This window comes from Poecilia formosa, unplaced genomic scaffold (assembly GCF_000485575.1).
Source record: "Poecilia formosa unplaced genomic scaffold, Poecilia_formosa-5.1.2 Scaffold135, whole genome shotgun sequence".
NCBI classification, from domain to species: domain Eukaryota; kingdom Metazoa; phylum Chordata; class Actinopteri; order Cyprinodontiformes; family Poeciliidae; genus Poecilia; species Poecilia formosa.
This window is the reverse complement of record NW_006800074.1, coordinates 1,003,744-1,019,531: the sequence shown is the minus strand read 5'-3', so window position 1 is coordinate 1,019,531 and position 15,788 is coordinate 1,003,744. Positions and strand designations below refer to the sequence as shown.

Below are 15,788 nucleotides of genomic sequence, written 5' to 3'. Positions count from 1 at the left end.
GAATAATGTTCTTTTTTTAAATTTGGGTCTTGTGTCGTGGTTACTGTTACTGCTACCTCTCTGACTCCTCCTACATAAGGAGACCATTGTGTGGACCATTTGTTTTTCTTTAGTGGAAGGGTGAGTCAGTAATTTATTGGACTTTCACATCCTTATATAGGTTTCTATTGAGGGTGCCGTATTCGACATGATCACACAGGCTTTAAAGGGACCATGATAATCTTTCCCATCTCAGGGAACGATTACCTAAGACGGAAACCTTTTTCATTTCTATCAAAGGCCTTTACGGTTTATGACCTGAAATCTGATGCCCTGTGGTTGGCTAATGCTGTACCCAGCCTTCAATCTGGCATGTAAAGAGACTCAAACATGTTCAACTCTGCTAAACCGCTTTTAACCTAATATGACCCAGACAAATTTAAAGGTTTGTCCAAGCATATGTGACAATGTCCTTACTGTGGCTCTGCAAATGTTTTTGCTTTTTCGTACAGTTGAAACCAGATACTTATTCACTGTACACAAAGACACACCTTCTTTTCCTGACTGTCTGACATTAAATCTGACTAAATTTGACAGCTTTGATCAGGTAAGGAATACAAAAACAATTTCTGGTTACTAAATGTCAAAATATTGAGAGCATTTGTTGCCTATGTTCTCATTTCCCTCCAATCACAAAGTTCTCATACAAAAGATTATATAAAGTTTTCATACAAGATCATACAAAAGATTACAATGCCTTAGCATGTCATCTGAGAGGTTCATTTGCAACATTTGAGTTTACGGAAAGCATGTCTGGGTGTACGTTAAGGCAACACCTAGAACATGCTGCTTCCTGGTGTGACCTTATGGAAAAACTAGATGTCAAGCATGATATGAAGAAGACGATTGTGAACCTCCAAAAGCCTGCTTCCTCCTTGTGTTCAAGTCATCAGTCTTGACAAGTATAAACAGTATTGGAACTTTATGAAGGGAGATCAATAAGTCGAAATGTAGGAGCAACATCTCAAGACATCGTCTTGGGTGCAGATATGTCTTCAATATGAAGGGCAATCCCAATTTCTCTTCTGAATTGGTTATGAAAACAACGAAGTCGATGTTTCTGAGTGGAAGCTGCACAGTTTAAAAGGAACTTCTGCCAAATACTAATGGAATACTAACGTATTTCATTAGTATTTGGAATGTACTAATGTAAACTTTAAATAAAAAGTGCATTATTCTGGAATTTAGCAAATACAAATGTGAAAGTCTGGTTTAATGTCAGGCAGTGAAGGAAAAAAGTGGTTATTTGTCTTTATACAGTGTGTAAACATTTGGCTTCAATTGTCTTTTAACAAAAGAAATCTGGATTTTCTTGTCAGGGCACTTTAAGAAAACAATGTCCCATTATGGCATCTTTAAATCACTCACAGTCCAATGAAGGGTTGTTGCAGGTTGATGCAATGTGAGAATATGTTAAAATCCATGTTGAAACATGCTAAGGCATTGTACTTGAAAGAGTTAAAATAACCTCACTGCTGCGTTTGTTTTTGGATTCATGCTTCGTGACTTTCAGTGACTGAACACCTATTTAAAACAACCAGTCCGTATGTCTACTCGCCTTCTCTGATGCAATACAATCTCAAGTGGTTGCGATGACAAAGATTTCGTGCAAACGCACGCTCCTCAAAGCCGAGGCTTTTTCATAAGATTTTCCGCAAATGATAGCGATCCCCCGCCCCAAAGGAGGACCCTCACGCCACAGATTCTGCCTTTAGATGAGCAAGTGTGATCAGACCCCAATGATCAGTTAAAGCCTCTCAGTTTATTTTGTGACACTCAGAAGATGTGTGGAAACATCTGATAAGTATTACGATGTGGTTTTAACAGGATGCACCTGATACAGGAGGTGACTTTGCTATGGCGAAGAAACACAGTCCCTCTTTTATCTTTTTTTTTTCCTAGATCCGTTTTAGGTTTTAGCTCTGTCTTATCCATTTCCTCTCCCTAAACACGCATTAGATTAAAAGACCAACAAGTTAGATAATTCCCTTTTTTTTTAAATCACTCCACCAAGAAGTAAAAGCTTTTTAACTTTTTGTTTATTTAAAGCGCCTAATCTCATGTACACAGTTTTTCTCACTACAACCTTTAAACTTTTTCCATCACCTCTTAATTACATGGGGAGAACGATTGTTTTTGAGGAATGTTTCACTACCAGAAACCTTTTTTGCAAATACAATCGCCGTTATGTTTACAAGTTGCATATTTGTGAGGCAAATGCATTTACGTGTTGGCAAACAAGAGAAATTTACTCAGCACTTTTGTTGTTGACTCAGAGTGCTGGTTGATTGCACAGTGTCACTGTTTGGGACATGCAAATCTGGTTATGTTGAGAGGCGTGTAGTGGACCACAAGTCAACTAAATTCCACTACATTTCTTGCTTAGTAGTTTCTTTAGGTCAATGGTGGTCCACGGTTTGTTACTAGGAAAACATCTTACTGGTTAGGATGGGGTTGTCCAAACAAAAGTGCATATAGTCAGTCACACAGTCATTCATGTTCTCGATGTCCTTTGCACGTGGCTCGCAAAACAAAGCTGTTTTTTCCAACTTCCTGCGACCACCTCAAAGATCTCTTCTTTACAGATTGCCTCTGAACTAGAGGTCTATATTCTGAGTAGAGAAAAATAAAATTGGGATCTGATTTTTCCAGAGGAGGTCTTGCTTTGAAAATATTTGAATCCTTGACATTTGCACATGGCTGCACAGCGGCGCAGTTGGTAGAGCTGTTGCCTTGCAGTAAGAAGGTCCTGGGTTTGGTTCCTGGCCCAGGGTCTTTCTGCATGGAGTTTGCATGTTCTCCCTGTGCATGGTGGGTTTTCTCCAGGTACTCTGGCTTCCTCTCACAGTCCAAAAACATGACTGTCAGGTTAATTGGTCTCTCTAAATTCTCTGTAGGTGTGTGTGAAAGCTGCAATTGTTTTTCTTTTTTATTGCCACACTACCACACTTCTGAGCAACATGACTATGTTTTTATTAAGATATATGTGTTCATTTTGTATTAAAAAGTGTCTTAGTCATTCACATGCTTTTGTGCAAATTAAATTAGACATGAGCGGTGAACTTTTACACAATAAGTCTTTCATATCAAGCCAACAGCCTAGTCAGACCTGCAATGCAATATGTCTATAGCCTCTGGGAGAAACTTGGGATTCACCGTCTTTCCGAGAAACTCTGTCATTTAGATAAAGTGTTCCTCAGATGAACCCTGAAAGTTTGGCAGCGAAGACAAAACACACACCAATGCATACATCTTTTTGTTTTGGTTACCCTTTGTCTAAATTTTTCTCTTGGAAGAGTTTTTATATATGGCTATATTCAGTATTTGTTTCTGCAGAAATGTTGTCATGTGAGGGTTCACTGAGCAGCAAAATACTGCAATCAAAACCTTCCTAGGATATACATGAAAACACATCTTGTTGTTTTTTGTATGTTAAGAGGTAAAACAGTTATTGCAAAGCTTAAATGGAAACTGCAAACCCTATAAGTCAAGGCCAATATGACACGACTGTAAACCTGGATATGATGTGCAAGGAAAGGTTTTATAAGAGAAGCAGCCAGAAAGACCATGGAAACTCTGGAGGAGCTACAGAAATCTAGGGCTCAGAACAATTCCTCAACAGGAAAGCTCATATCCGTGCTCTCTGTGAAAACGATACGAATCAATTTGAAATCGATACTTGAAAGAACGGGGAGAAATACCCGTACCGGGTTCAACCTGTGGTTTGCTATAGGGGACACAGGTATGGATGGAAACAAAGTTGAGCTTTCTAGTCGGCATGCAAAACACAAGCGTTGGCAGAAAAAAAAGAGTTTTCATTTTCAAGATCAAAGCTTATTCATATGCAACAATTTGACTGTGTGCATGATTGAACTGAAATGATTTTAAAGTGCCTCGAAACAACACTTCTTGTTATTTGACTATATAAATAAAACTGAAGTGAATTGAATCACAATCAGTACTATACTGTCCTTTAAAAACTTAATGAAATACTTAAGACATAAAGAAATCAAGAAGGGTGAATATTTTATAAAGCACTGTAAAAGCAATGTCGAGAAATTTATGGAGAGGGAACGATTATTTCTAAAAGAAATAGCGAAAGAAAGTAAGAAAAAAAGAAACAAAGAAAGGAGGAGGGGGTTTAGAAATGACGCCTTCGTGTTTAGTCATTCAGCGCCACAGTAGCCTGGGAAATAAAGCCTCAGTACAGCGGAGGAGTTAGAAAACCCCCAGTGAGGCAGCCGCTCTGACGGCTGTTACCAGAAGCAGCGACCAGCGGAAAGCCTCGCAGCTTTCATGCTGGAGCAGCGGCGTGTTTAACGGAGACATCCCCGCGTCTGTTTCTTCGGGGTTTCAATCGGTGTAACATGACTTTTAGCGCCGTGTTGACGCTGCTGCTTGCCGCCCTGTGCTGCCAGCAGGTGGGCTCCGCCAAATGCCGGGTGAGTTTAGACACAGTCCTGAACTGAGAGAGGCTGCACGGATTTAATCTGGATTTTAATCACTACTGGGTTCATTTTAGGCGTAAATGTCTAGACAATATGTTTACGAATGCCCCCTTTTCCTTATACATTTACTTATAACTTTATACTTAAATGTTGTGAACCGATTTTCTGTTTGTCCAATTTCAGAGAGTTCGTGAAAATGGTGAGTTCATTATTATTATTATTATTATTATTATTATTATTATTATTATTATTACATTTCTCACATTAAGTGCTCTTAAAGTTCAGCAATCATGGTTATTTTAGACGCCATTTGATTCATAATAGAAAATTTCTCATTGATTTCTCTTATTTTGTGTTTAAAATGGATGAGTTGAAATTTTGTTATTTGCTTATGCACACAGCCCACAGGTTAAAAGGGCAAGTACGTTTTTCCATATTCCTAAACTGCCATCCATCCTGTTGCGCTGTTTCCTGTACACCTCAGATATACATGGCATTTTTCGCTACCAAATCGATACAGATGAATGATAGGCTAAAATAAAAATATGACCTAAGTGTCGAGGCGGACCCGTCACATTGCAGTTGGGAGTACTCCGGTTGCAAGTTGGAAAGATGTTGGATTTGCTGTCTGTTCTGTCACAAACTACTATTAGCGACACAACATTTTGTTTTCCTTCTATTTTAAGGGCATTTTAACGCACTAAATCAAAACGTTTACTAATAAACATGCTACATTGCTTTAATGAGATCCAAACTATCTGAAATGGAATATAATAAATGGCAGCAGCCTTCACTACAGTCTGCAAATGCAGCCGCCTTGTTGGAACTTCAGGGCTCCTTCTGTATAAGTCACAATTCAGAGGATTTCCTTCATATACTTATTAGGATGTACCATATTTTCCCAGCACTTGAAGAGTTGCAGGGGGTGTAAAAATATAAGAATGAAGAGAAAGTTTATGTTTTCATTGTTTTAAGTTATATTTTAAAAAAATGACAACTTAAATTTCTTCTTATTCAGTTTTGATCACAAATTAGAAAATAAAATATTGTTTTTCAATGGAATATTTTGCATTTTAAAATGAAAAAAAAAAAAAAGACACACTTTGTTGTATTTCATAACCGGTTTCTGACAGAAAAATCTGATTTCAAAAACATTGACAGATCCTTTGTTGGCCCCATGTTGCACTACGGCTGTCTCAGATGTTGTTCAGGGACATTGTCCCATAAACTTGACCTCTGACCCGCCCCCAGCAATAGAGACAAGCAGTGGATATTATGAAACGATAAGAGTCCAGGTCTGGATTAATTCTACTGGTACGTTCTGTAACTTAACCTTTAATTATTTGTGCTGCTGTACATTTATCTGTAAATATTTTTGGCATCATCAACCTTTCATTGTGGTTTATCTGGCAAAGTTACTGGAAGGTTTCTCAAACTGCTGTCTTCCAGACTTTCTTCAGATTGAAATGGAAGGAAACTATAGAGAGGTTTTCAGGCCACACACGAGCTGCAAAATAAAGGTTCTCATTGCTTCTGAGTATTGTGTACATTGTCATAATTTTACAGTTTGTGATGTTTTATGTACTGTTTACAATGATGACATATTTCTTTGGACCCTAGAATCATCGGAATCAGGCAATCAGGTGTTGCAAGAATTCTGCGAACTCTCACCTGGTAACTACTTAAATATTTTTATGGACTAAAATGTAATACAAACATGATTATGCAAATATAAAAACATTTTTTGGTGCTTATCTTTTTGGGGATTTTTTTTTTTTCAGTGGAAGCTGGAGTTTGACTTCAAAGTTGCCTCTAGACAGACCGCTTATGTGTCGTACAGCTCAAAGTCGATAAACTGCAATGTTCATTACGTTGTTCCAGGTGAGGCATTTTGAATTTCTCGCATAATCTTTTATCATGCTTTTGTCTGCCTTCTTTTATCTGGTTTCTGTCTCTCGGACATCACCCTTTCCACACTCTCTTGGTCTTCATCATAAGGAGTTTTGAAAAGTGTGCTACTTCAAATGAACTTTAAGACATGCTTTGATATGTATTGAACTACATCTGCATTAACAGTTTCAGGTTTAGAGTAAAAAAAAAAAAAAAACATTTGTTCATGGTTTACCAATCTAACCATCATACAGGATAAAAGCTTCTTTCTACTTAGTCTAATGGTTTATAAAAACCTGCCATATAAGGGATGAACGCCTTTCTCAGCAGTCTTGGTTAGAAGAATGAAAGGTGTGCTTTGTGCATATGCATATGCACAGAAAACCTCAGATTTGAGAGGTTGATTGGTGCTACATAGTAAGAATGACTTCATAAACAAATGTAAAGAAAGAGTATTAATACATTCCTTTACATAAGATCTATTTAGGTTTTCCTTCATTTTCAGCCATTATCCCACCATTTTGGCTCACACCCTGCTGCTGTTTTGTTTTTCTCGTCTGACTTAGCTCCTCAGCCAGACTTCAGGCTGTCTGTGAATGAGTCGTCCAAAACCATTTCAGTCCATGTGGATTCTGGAGACCCGGTGAAAGTCAGATGGTGTTATGAAAAAGATTCTGGCTGCTCCAGTGGCGATCAACCACTAACCACAGTGAGCATCCGAGGCCCATTCATCACAATAAAAATTAAATTTATGTTGTTTATTTACGTCCTCTTTCTGCATGTGTGCTTCAGAGCCGCTCAGCTGTTATCACCATCCCCCATCTGCTGCCCTGTGTGTGTGTAGAGGTGAGCGCCATTCAGATTTTTAAAAAGATTTTTTTATTTTTTTTTTTGGTGGTATTTTTGCTGATGTTTCTGTGGTTTTCTTGTTTCTATATTCGTTGTATTTACTGGCAGGTGTACTACACCTACGAAGATGCCTCAAGACGTAGAAAGTGCCCATTTCGAAATGAAAGCCTTATTGGTGAGTGTGGCTGATGAATCATCTTAATTTCACCGAGGGGAAACATCTAAGCCTCTTGTAAGTCAAATCGAGTGTAGTCAGTTTGGGAAATTCAAAATATGCATGCGAGTAATCATGTTTGAGCTCGCTAAAAAACAGTCTTTATTTCTATGAGCATTTTGAAAGTGAGCACAGTTTCCAGCAATGATTCTGCTGAGATGGAGGTTGTTATTTGAAGGGGGATGTGTCACAGGAAACACAGGAAACTGCTGTGAACTCAGCTTAGAGTATGAAAAAGTTAGCTCTGGCCTATTTTTGTTGTTTCTCTGAAAGCATGGGTAGATATTTCTTTGCAAACTAGGAAATAATAGGCAAATAGTTTAGTCTCAGTTATTGCTCATCAACACCTGCCATATGATTGGGTATTAAAATAACAAGAAGTGGAGGGATAAGTGAGCTGTCTGACATTTTCAAACAGCTCACTCTGCACACAGAGTACAGAAATAATGATAGACAACGTCTCTCTGACACTTAAGAGTTAATTAAGGAACATTTCTCATTAGTTTTTTGGTTTTTCACAACTTTCCCCTATATGCTCATGGCATGTCTAAGCTGCAAAGATGCGAGCTGATCATTTTGTGCAAAAGTAAAAACAAAACTGATCATTTCAAAAACAATCTCTACAAAAGTTGATGCCGCAAAATTTGCTAAACATTTGTCTTACGGCAAAGAATGCCAAACATTCAACATACATCGTTCTAAAACTGTTTGAAAGATCTGAGACCGGCTCATGGCCAAAGCAGAAGCAGGCTTTCTTGTTGCCCTTATTAACTTGCAACAACTGAACAATCAGTCGCAAAGGCGGTAATAAGCAATGGAAGAAAAAAAAAAAGTCCTAGAATTTTACTGACGTATTAGAAATCTTCACCAGAGATAACGCTCCGTGTCATCCAAGTTATTCATAGCGTGCCACATCTTATTAAAGTTTCTGATCAAAATTCTGCAAGATGATGTATGTGGGTGGGTGACGGCACCCACAGTCTCTCTTTAATCTACAGAGATTAAAGAAGAATTGCATCAGTAGGGCTGTTTCTCTGAAGCTTGATTAAAATAAATCATTTCCCGAGTTTCTTCATAAATGCCAGCACTGAGCTCTGTCCAGTCTCTTAGATTTATTTATGTACACATTCTGTGAATAAGGTTCAGATGCCGCTCTAACTCCCTGGATGAGGGTCTACTTGCATTTCGTAAACAAGTAATGTAATGAGTGCATTTGGACAAACCTCAGTAGCCGTTATCTTAGACCTCACTCTACACTGTGACAGGAGGATTGAATTATACCGTCAATGCCAGGCTGTTGCTAATTAAATCTCTATTGCCATGTTATATGGCTAAATATTAAACACAAGACTCTTTGGTCTTGTTCTTAACCAATTACATTGTTAATTATTTAGAGACTGTGCCATGATGTTGTACTGTAAATGTAGCCACAGGGGTTTAGGAGTCACAGCGCACAGGTGGGAAAAAAAACAAAAAACAAAACCTCAAACTGTGTTACACATTGAGGCAGCCGCATGTGAACTCTGTGTAAACTGAGCAAAACTGTCCTGGCATGAGCTTGTCTTTGATTTAAAAGACAGCAGAGAGCTTCTTGGTTTGCTTTTGAGGTACTCTGGTGTAACAGGTGGGTCACCTGTACAAAGGTTCACTGACGCATTGAAGCTGAAGGGTAAACTGGAGATTTGTAGAATCAAATGTCACAGCCTGTTTTGGTGATGGATGTTTACACACTGTCGTGCTTCGGGGGAAAAAAAAGTGTGCTTACTTTTGGGTTTTATTTTGCGTGAGATCCAAAGTTGTGTGATATCTACATGGATACAGTGTGTTCCTCTCAGGGTAAGACGGGTGGTGGAGGCTGGTGGAGAGACATCGCCAACTAGAAATATCTGACAGGCTCCAACTCGAACCTCCAAAATGTATTTTCTGAAGTAAACTGCTTATGAAACAGAAAATCTAATTTTTGACCGGGTAAATCTAAAATCTGCGTTTATTTTAAATGATTCACCAGACAACAGAGAAATCCTGCAGACCTCTACGGTGACGATGTATGATTCCCACTTGTTGTGGGTCCCGAAGTGTCCTGAATGCAGAAAGAAAGTCTCTGCTGCCCTCTGCTGGAAGATGCATAATAACGTCTGCATACCTATTCCCAACTCCACTCTGGAGACGAGCAATGACCCTGCCCTGGTAATAATCTGCACCATTTGAAAATATATAACTGATTTATTATCTGTAACAAGCATTTTTTTTTTTTACAGCAAATTAAAACATCCACAGTGGATAAACACCCCCAGATATGTGTGCAGGTGAGATCACCTCTGAAAAATTGCCTCTTGTACTTTTTTTTTTTGTGTGATAATAACATTTATTTATTTATTTATTTTACAGTTTTTCATCCAAGATAGCCACTCCATCTCTTGTCTCTTTAACAACGGTGAGTCAGAGCTGTTTATACATGAGTGGTGACGCATCAGAGCTTATCTTAATGTTTTCACTCTCTCTTCTTTTGACCCTTCCAGATAAACCTACTTGGGAAGCGCATATCACGCCAGTCAGACAGAGCATGTTGGTGCATATTACCTTCACTCTGTCCGCAACGTTTTCAGCTCAACTCTGTCTTCTCACTGAGGCAGGATGTGTGCCTCGGGGACAAATCCACTCAGAAACACTGGTTAGTTCAGATGTTTACAATGGAAATATGCGCAAATGAGCGAATTTGGTTTCATCTAGTAAACAATTTGTTGCGGCAGGTCTTAAAAGTGCGACATCTTTTCAGTGAATTTAAATTCCCAAACAACAATGAAAAAATACGAATGAAATGAGAATGAAATGCCTTCGGTTTGTTGGAAGGTGATCTCATGAAGCGTAGATTTGTGATAGGATACATTAAAGTACCTGAGGTCAGCCGCCTTACTTGACTGGAGTAAAAACAATGAATGGTGACATGCAAGGCTGATAGGCACAGAGCAAGAATAGCAGATATGTTGGAGAAAGGATTTATTTTAAGGATTTCTGAGCAGGAGGAGGGAAAGAAGAAGAACATGGTGACAGCTCATGACTGTAGCAAAGGAAGATTTGATGTCAGAAGCACAAAACCTCCTGTTTGAAAAACAGTGCCTGTTGTGTCTCAACATGTCCCGATGAACTGGGGTGTAGATTTTTTTTTTTTATCTAGTTGCTTTTTTAAAAAAATTTTCTAGCAGGCACCGTGATTGTGAGCAGCTTTACTTGTTTTGAAAGTTTTGTTTGGTTTAAACCAAACAAATCTGATGCTTGTTTTGAGCATCAGCTTCCAGAGGGTTGGTGAGGAGGTGGAGGATGTTTGGGACAGAGTGAGATAGAAGCATGTGAGCTCCCCCTACAGGGAGTAGCTGGAAGAACAAATAAAAGACAGCGAGTCTGTTTTCAACATCCACTCACTCACTGTCGACTTTATTAAGTACACCTTTCCAATACAAATTTGAACTCCTTTTGACTTTTCAGACTTTCCGGCGAGGTCTTCTGCTGCTGTAGCTCAGCTTCCTCTGGTTTTATCAAGTGGTTAATTGAGCTACAATTGCCTTTCTATCACCCCAATCTCCTATATCAAGGCTACTGGATATTTTCTTTGTCAGATGATTACGTAGACCACTTGATGCTTAAATGCATTGCTGTCTTTTGGGGCAAGCACAGTTGTTACTGTAATTTCTTAAATTAAGATTTATTGGTTGAAAAGAAAATGTTGTTTGTGCAAAACAGCAAAGAAATGTTTAGTGAAAAATTTGGTGGGGTAATGTATCTCAAGGGCTATGCATCAATATGCAGCATGGCAATAATAAAATTCATCGGTTGGGTGGAGTTTTTCTGTCCTTCAGTGTTGTACTTTTAATTTATTTATTAACGCTAACAGAAGGCTCTGAGGACATCATATGAAAAAGAAAGAAAAACAAAAGGAAAATGTAGGCTATTTGTGACATCGTTGTGGGAATATTCCATAATAAAATTATATGCTTACCTGACTGATTAAACAATTTAAATTAATTTAAAGTGCTTTTTACAAATGAAAAACATAAATATTGTGCTAACTTTAGCCGCCGTTCGTTCTGTAAGCATATATGTGGAGTGCCAACAACTGCACCATTAATAGCTGTTATGTCTGCATTTCAGTTTTTTCTTTCATTTGGAATGCATTCATTATATTTTCATGCTACGAAAAGTTGTGACCTTTCTCTCTCGTTACAGGCCACCAATAACCAATCAGTCGGGATAAATGTACCCATTCAGGACATTACTGAGAGGTCATGTGTGCAGGTAAAGAAAATACTGGCTGGATGAATTTCTGGTTCTGTGTTGTTGTGTTTTCATTATCTGGTTTTTCACTTGTTTTTTCTACAGGTGTGGCAATCATATCCGGCTCTTAGTGGGAGAAGAATCCTGTGCCCGGACTGTAAGGAATTACTTTGCGTGTCTTTGGGTTATGCATGAATGCACATGTACCTCTTAATTAAAAACAAACCTCGACTTGCTGTTGTTTGTTTTTTCTAGACACACACAACAGGCGGGGTGTGTACGCAGTTGGAGTTTTGCTACTTGTTGTCATCTGCATGTTACTTGGATGTTTCATTCACCGTGCCACCAAAAGTGGAATGGCAGGTCGGTTCTGTGGTTTCGTTTTATTCGTGTTGCACAACGATTGTGCCGGCAGATCTTAGTGATGTGAACACATTTTCTGTGTTTTCCTTACACCCAGGATGCCTGACCATTCAGAGGCCGGTGCTGCTGGTGTGCTCGTCGGATCAATCGGCCCACGTCTCTGCTGTGTGCGCCTTGGCCTCCATACTGCATGAGGAACTGGATGCATCAGTGCACACTGCTCTTTGGGCCCAAAGCTCTCAGATGCAGGCTCAGAATGGGGCTAGCGTGGCGGATCTGGGTCCGCTTCCTTGGCTGTACGGGCAGTGGGAAGCTGTCCGTAAGGCGCAGGGAAAAATGCTGATCGTGTGGAGTCCTGAAGCTAAAAGGACTTATCAAAGATGGAGAGTCAATAGGGTGGATATGAATAATAGTTGGAGAACTGACAAAATCAGGGCACCAGTGCATGACCATTTAAAGGTGACTGGGTCTAGGGTTGAAAAAGTTAATGATGAGAAATGTATAGAAAGCGAAAGAGCTAATTGTTTTGAGGATGAAGATTCACAAAAGGAGCCATCTACTGTTATAAAGCCTGTGTTTGTGGCTGCTCTGGCTTCTCTGGAAGCAGCACTGCTGGAGGGCAAAGGTAAAGATGTTGCCATTGTTTACTTCCAGGGCCTGTGCCACAGCCGGGACATCCCCCATGCCTTCAAAGGGGTCCCTCGCTTCTGTTTACCTCAAGAATTCAGCGGGCTCATACAGGAGCTGGCAGAGGTGAGAGAAGGGACAAAAAGCGGCGAGGTCAGATGGCACTGCTGGCCCAGACTCCTGTCTAAAGTTCTGTCTGTGTGGCTGGCTCGCCAGCTGACCCAGAGGCTACAAACCGTTCTGCCTCAGACACGAGCTCAGCGTGTCCCATCAGCAATAAAAACGTCATCAGATCAGACAAAGAGCAAGTGGAAGTTGCCTCTCGTTGGCTCACCCACCAGCAAACAGGAACGGGAGCTTCTGCACAGGTAGCTATGGGGAACTGGGAAGCTTTGATCTCAGGCTTCACACACCAGAAATTTGCCCTGCAGGAAACATGATCCTGGAGATTCTGTGAGGTAACATGTCAAAGTTGAGCCTTTGGGAGCCGCTCACTAGAACCGTTCGTTGCTTGCTCTCACTTGTTTTGCATATCAAGGAGAGGCAAACACTCTGTCTTGTCCCCCGGATTTCACCACTCAAAACAGAGGCAGCTTTATGCTAACCTCACGTGACAGAGGCAGAGAGCGAACACCTGCCTTATCTCTGAAAGTATGCTAACCACTATGAAAATGGACTTGCAAATTATTACTTCACTTTCTTCGTGTGCTCGCTCAGTGTTTTCGCATGCTGTGACAACACAGGTGACAAACTGTACGGACGCTGTTCGCTGTGGTGGACACATTTGCATAGGATTTTCTAAACACATGCACATAGCCACGACAGTCTCAGGATTTCCTTTGTTAGAATGCAGCGGTGTTGAAAGATGAAGATGACTGACTTATTTGCAAGTTTTGATTGTTCTGATGTTATGACCCTGCAAGTTCAGCCATGTTTGCTTTTGGCAATTCTGATTATACTGCAGACATACTACCTCAAATTCCAGGTAATGCATCTTGTTTAAGAAACTTTATTTGCATAATTTGTCGCCAGGAGTCATTTGATGAATATAAATCTAATCCAGTCTTAGTTAGTTACTCAAACGTAAACATCTACCTCAAAAATCTCAGAGCATTAGAGCAAGAAAAGCATGACTGAGGTACTTTCCACATCTATCCCCCTTATAAAAAAGAGTCTCATCAAAGGTCAACGGTTAAATTTATGCAAAGCAACTTTAAACTGTAAGCTTAAACTGTAGACGCGACAGGATATCTGCAGATGGATATGATTGCCACTTTAGGAAATGTTTGTGCAGCTCTTTTATGTTTTTTCACTGCTTCAGTAAACCATGTTTAGCGTTAGCCTTGCACTGCTGGCATTATACAACAATGTAAAATAATGAAATACTTTTGATAGAAAAAAAAAAGTGTACTTTGTGAAAATCTCATCACATGCACCCTGTGTTATATGACATTCGTGGGGGACAACGTTGTTACTCTACAGAACCTTGCAAAAATTCACACACATTGAACATTTTCATATACTTTCATGATCTCTTATTTTATTTGGATTTTAAATTAACAGAACGACTCAGAGTAGTGCGCAGTGGTGAATTGGAATCAATTGCAGCTGAAAGTCTTTTAGCTAGCAATGGCTTTATTCCTATCACTCTTCTGTAAAGGACAGATTTATCTAGTCCATTACTTATAATTTCACCATTTACAGATTCTCCCTCCCGAGCAGTGGATCTCTGCAGCTCCTCCAGAGTTGCCATAAAAGTAAGGTTTTGGCCTCTTTCCTAAATAAAAAAAGCTTTCCTAACCAGATTGTTAGTTTAGCTTTACCCCATATTTTAGTATGTTTCATTATATTGTTCTCTTTCTTTCCATTAAAAAAAACATAGATCAACTAGATCTTTGTGACAGATCCAAATCTTGGGATATGGTTTTAAAACTTTTCCTGCTTTTAACTTCTCCGCAGCATAATCTCTGACCTTTCGGCTGGGTTTTTTTAGTTGTTTGTTCACTTACATTTCCTATTAAACCTTTGAGATCTTCCATATTACACAAAGGCAAACTGTAATTATTTTTTGGCTTACATTGGAATTTACTTGAAAATATCAGAATTAAAGCGATCCTTACAAATGCTCAATATGTGCTGCTTGACGGAGATCAAATATAATCCTTGTAAAACACTCTGTGGTTTGTGGTTGTAACAGAACAAAATGCAAAAAGCTTGGGTAGTGTGAATACTTTTGCAAACATAGGAAGCAGATTTTAATAGTCATTGATTCACCTTCCTTGCTGATCGCACTCAGACATGATTTAACTGTACCGCCGCGATCAAAGGGCACAGTCATAGAATGTAAACAAAAGCCTATACCACATCCACACCTTGATGTTGGTGCATTTTTCAGTATATTACGAAGGTTGGCTGCGCTTCCCTGGCAGGCCAGTTTACTCTCACGAGTACAAAGGTGTTTAATGTGGAGTTGAGCCAAATCTACTATTTGAAAACTCAGCAAACTGTATGCATTTAAGAGCCCAGCATGATTTTGTTTTTAAATTTATGGTTGAACCAAACGCTGCAGGCATGTCAGCCTGTTAGGAAAGCAAGGAAACAATCAGTGGACCTAACTGATCCTAGAACTTAAGGAGGAGGCAAGTCATTAAATGTTGACGCCCAACTGAAACAACCAGACATGTGGTTCCTGCAGAAAAATTCATGACCACAACACAGACTGTAAAGTTGTTTGAGATGTTTGCTGTTCAACTACCTTTGTGGGCTGAACAGCTGTGAAAAAGATGATTAATTAAATGTGCTCTTCTCCCTTTTTTTCTTTTTTTTTTTATCTCAGCTCTGAATGCGAGCTTTAATATCCTTGTGCTTATTGTTATGATTAAACATGCTTGACTCTTCAAACCTTCAATTATTTTCCAACAAAGAGATAGCAAGGTACATTTTTCACTGAGTCCTTTATTCATATAATCTAAAAGAAAGAAAAACTGATAGGATTGCTGGAAATTTCACAATAGAACCTATAAATAAAAAAGTGCATGATTGATGCTGGAATAAGATTCTGTTTTGATTCTGTCAATATATATATATAT

At 39.2% G+C, this 15,788-nt stretch overlaps 1 protein-coding gene across 1 annotated transcript; it reads left to right on the top strand.

Moving 5' to 3' along the window:
- The first annotated feature begins 4,227 nt into the window (after nucleotides 1-4,227).
- Nucleotides 4,228-15,593, top strand: LOC103145078 (uncharacterized). Its single transcript, XM_007562344.2, has 17 exons — nucleotides 4,228-4,481; nucleotides 4,671-4,686; nucleotides 5,649-5,801; nucleotides 5,937-6,007; nucleotides 6,108-6,161; nucleotides 6,269-6,368; nucleotides 6,944-7,086; nucleotides 7,170-7,223; nucleotides 7,335-7,401; nucleotides 9,449-9,627; nucleotides 9,699-9,746; nucleotides 9,829-9,874; nucleotides 9,960-10,111; nucleotides 11,662-11,730; nucleotides 11,815-11,866; nucleotides 11,965-12,072; nucleotides 12,170-15,593. The coding sequence occupies exons 1-17, from the start codon at nucleotides 4,407-4,409 to the stop codon at nucleotides 13,069-13,071; spliced, it is 2,289 nt and encodes a 762-aa protein (XP_007562406.1). The 5' UTR covers nucleotides 4,228-4,406; the 3' UTR covers nucleotides 13,072-15,593.
- Nucleotides 15,594-15,788: the final 195 nt, after the last annotated feature.

What these genes read in the sequence shown, in the direction of transcription:
- LOC103145078 (XM_007562344.2), top strand. Translation starts at nt 4,407, where the DNA reads ATGACTTTTAGCGCCGTGTTGACGCTGCTGCTTGCCGCCCTGTGCTGC. An exon ending in ATTCTGCGAACTCTCACCTG is followed by an intron (nt 6,162 to 6,268) that starts GTAACTACTTAA and finishes TTTTTTTTTCAG; the next exon opens with TGGAAGCTGGAGTTTGACTT. An exon ending in AAGAATCCTGTGCCCGGACT is followed by an intron (nt 11,867 to 11,964) that starts GTAAGGAATTAC and finishes TGTTTTTTCTAG; the next exon opens with ACACACACAACAGGCGGGGT.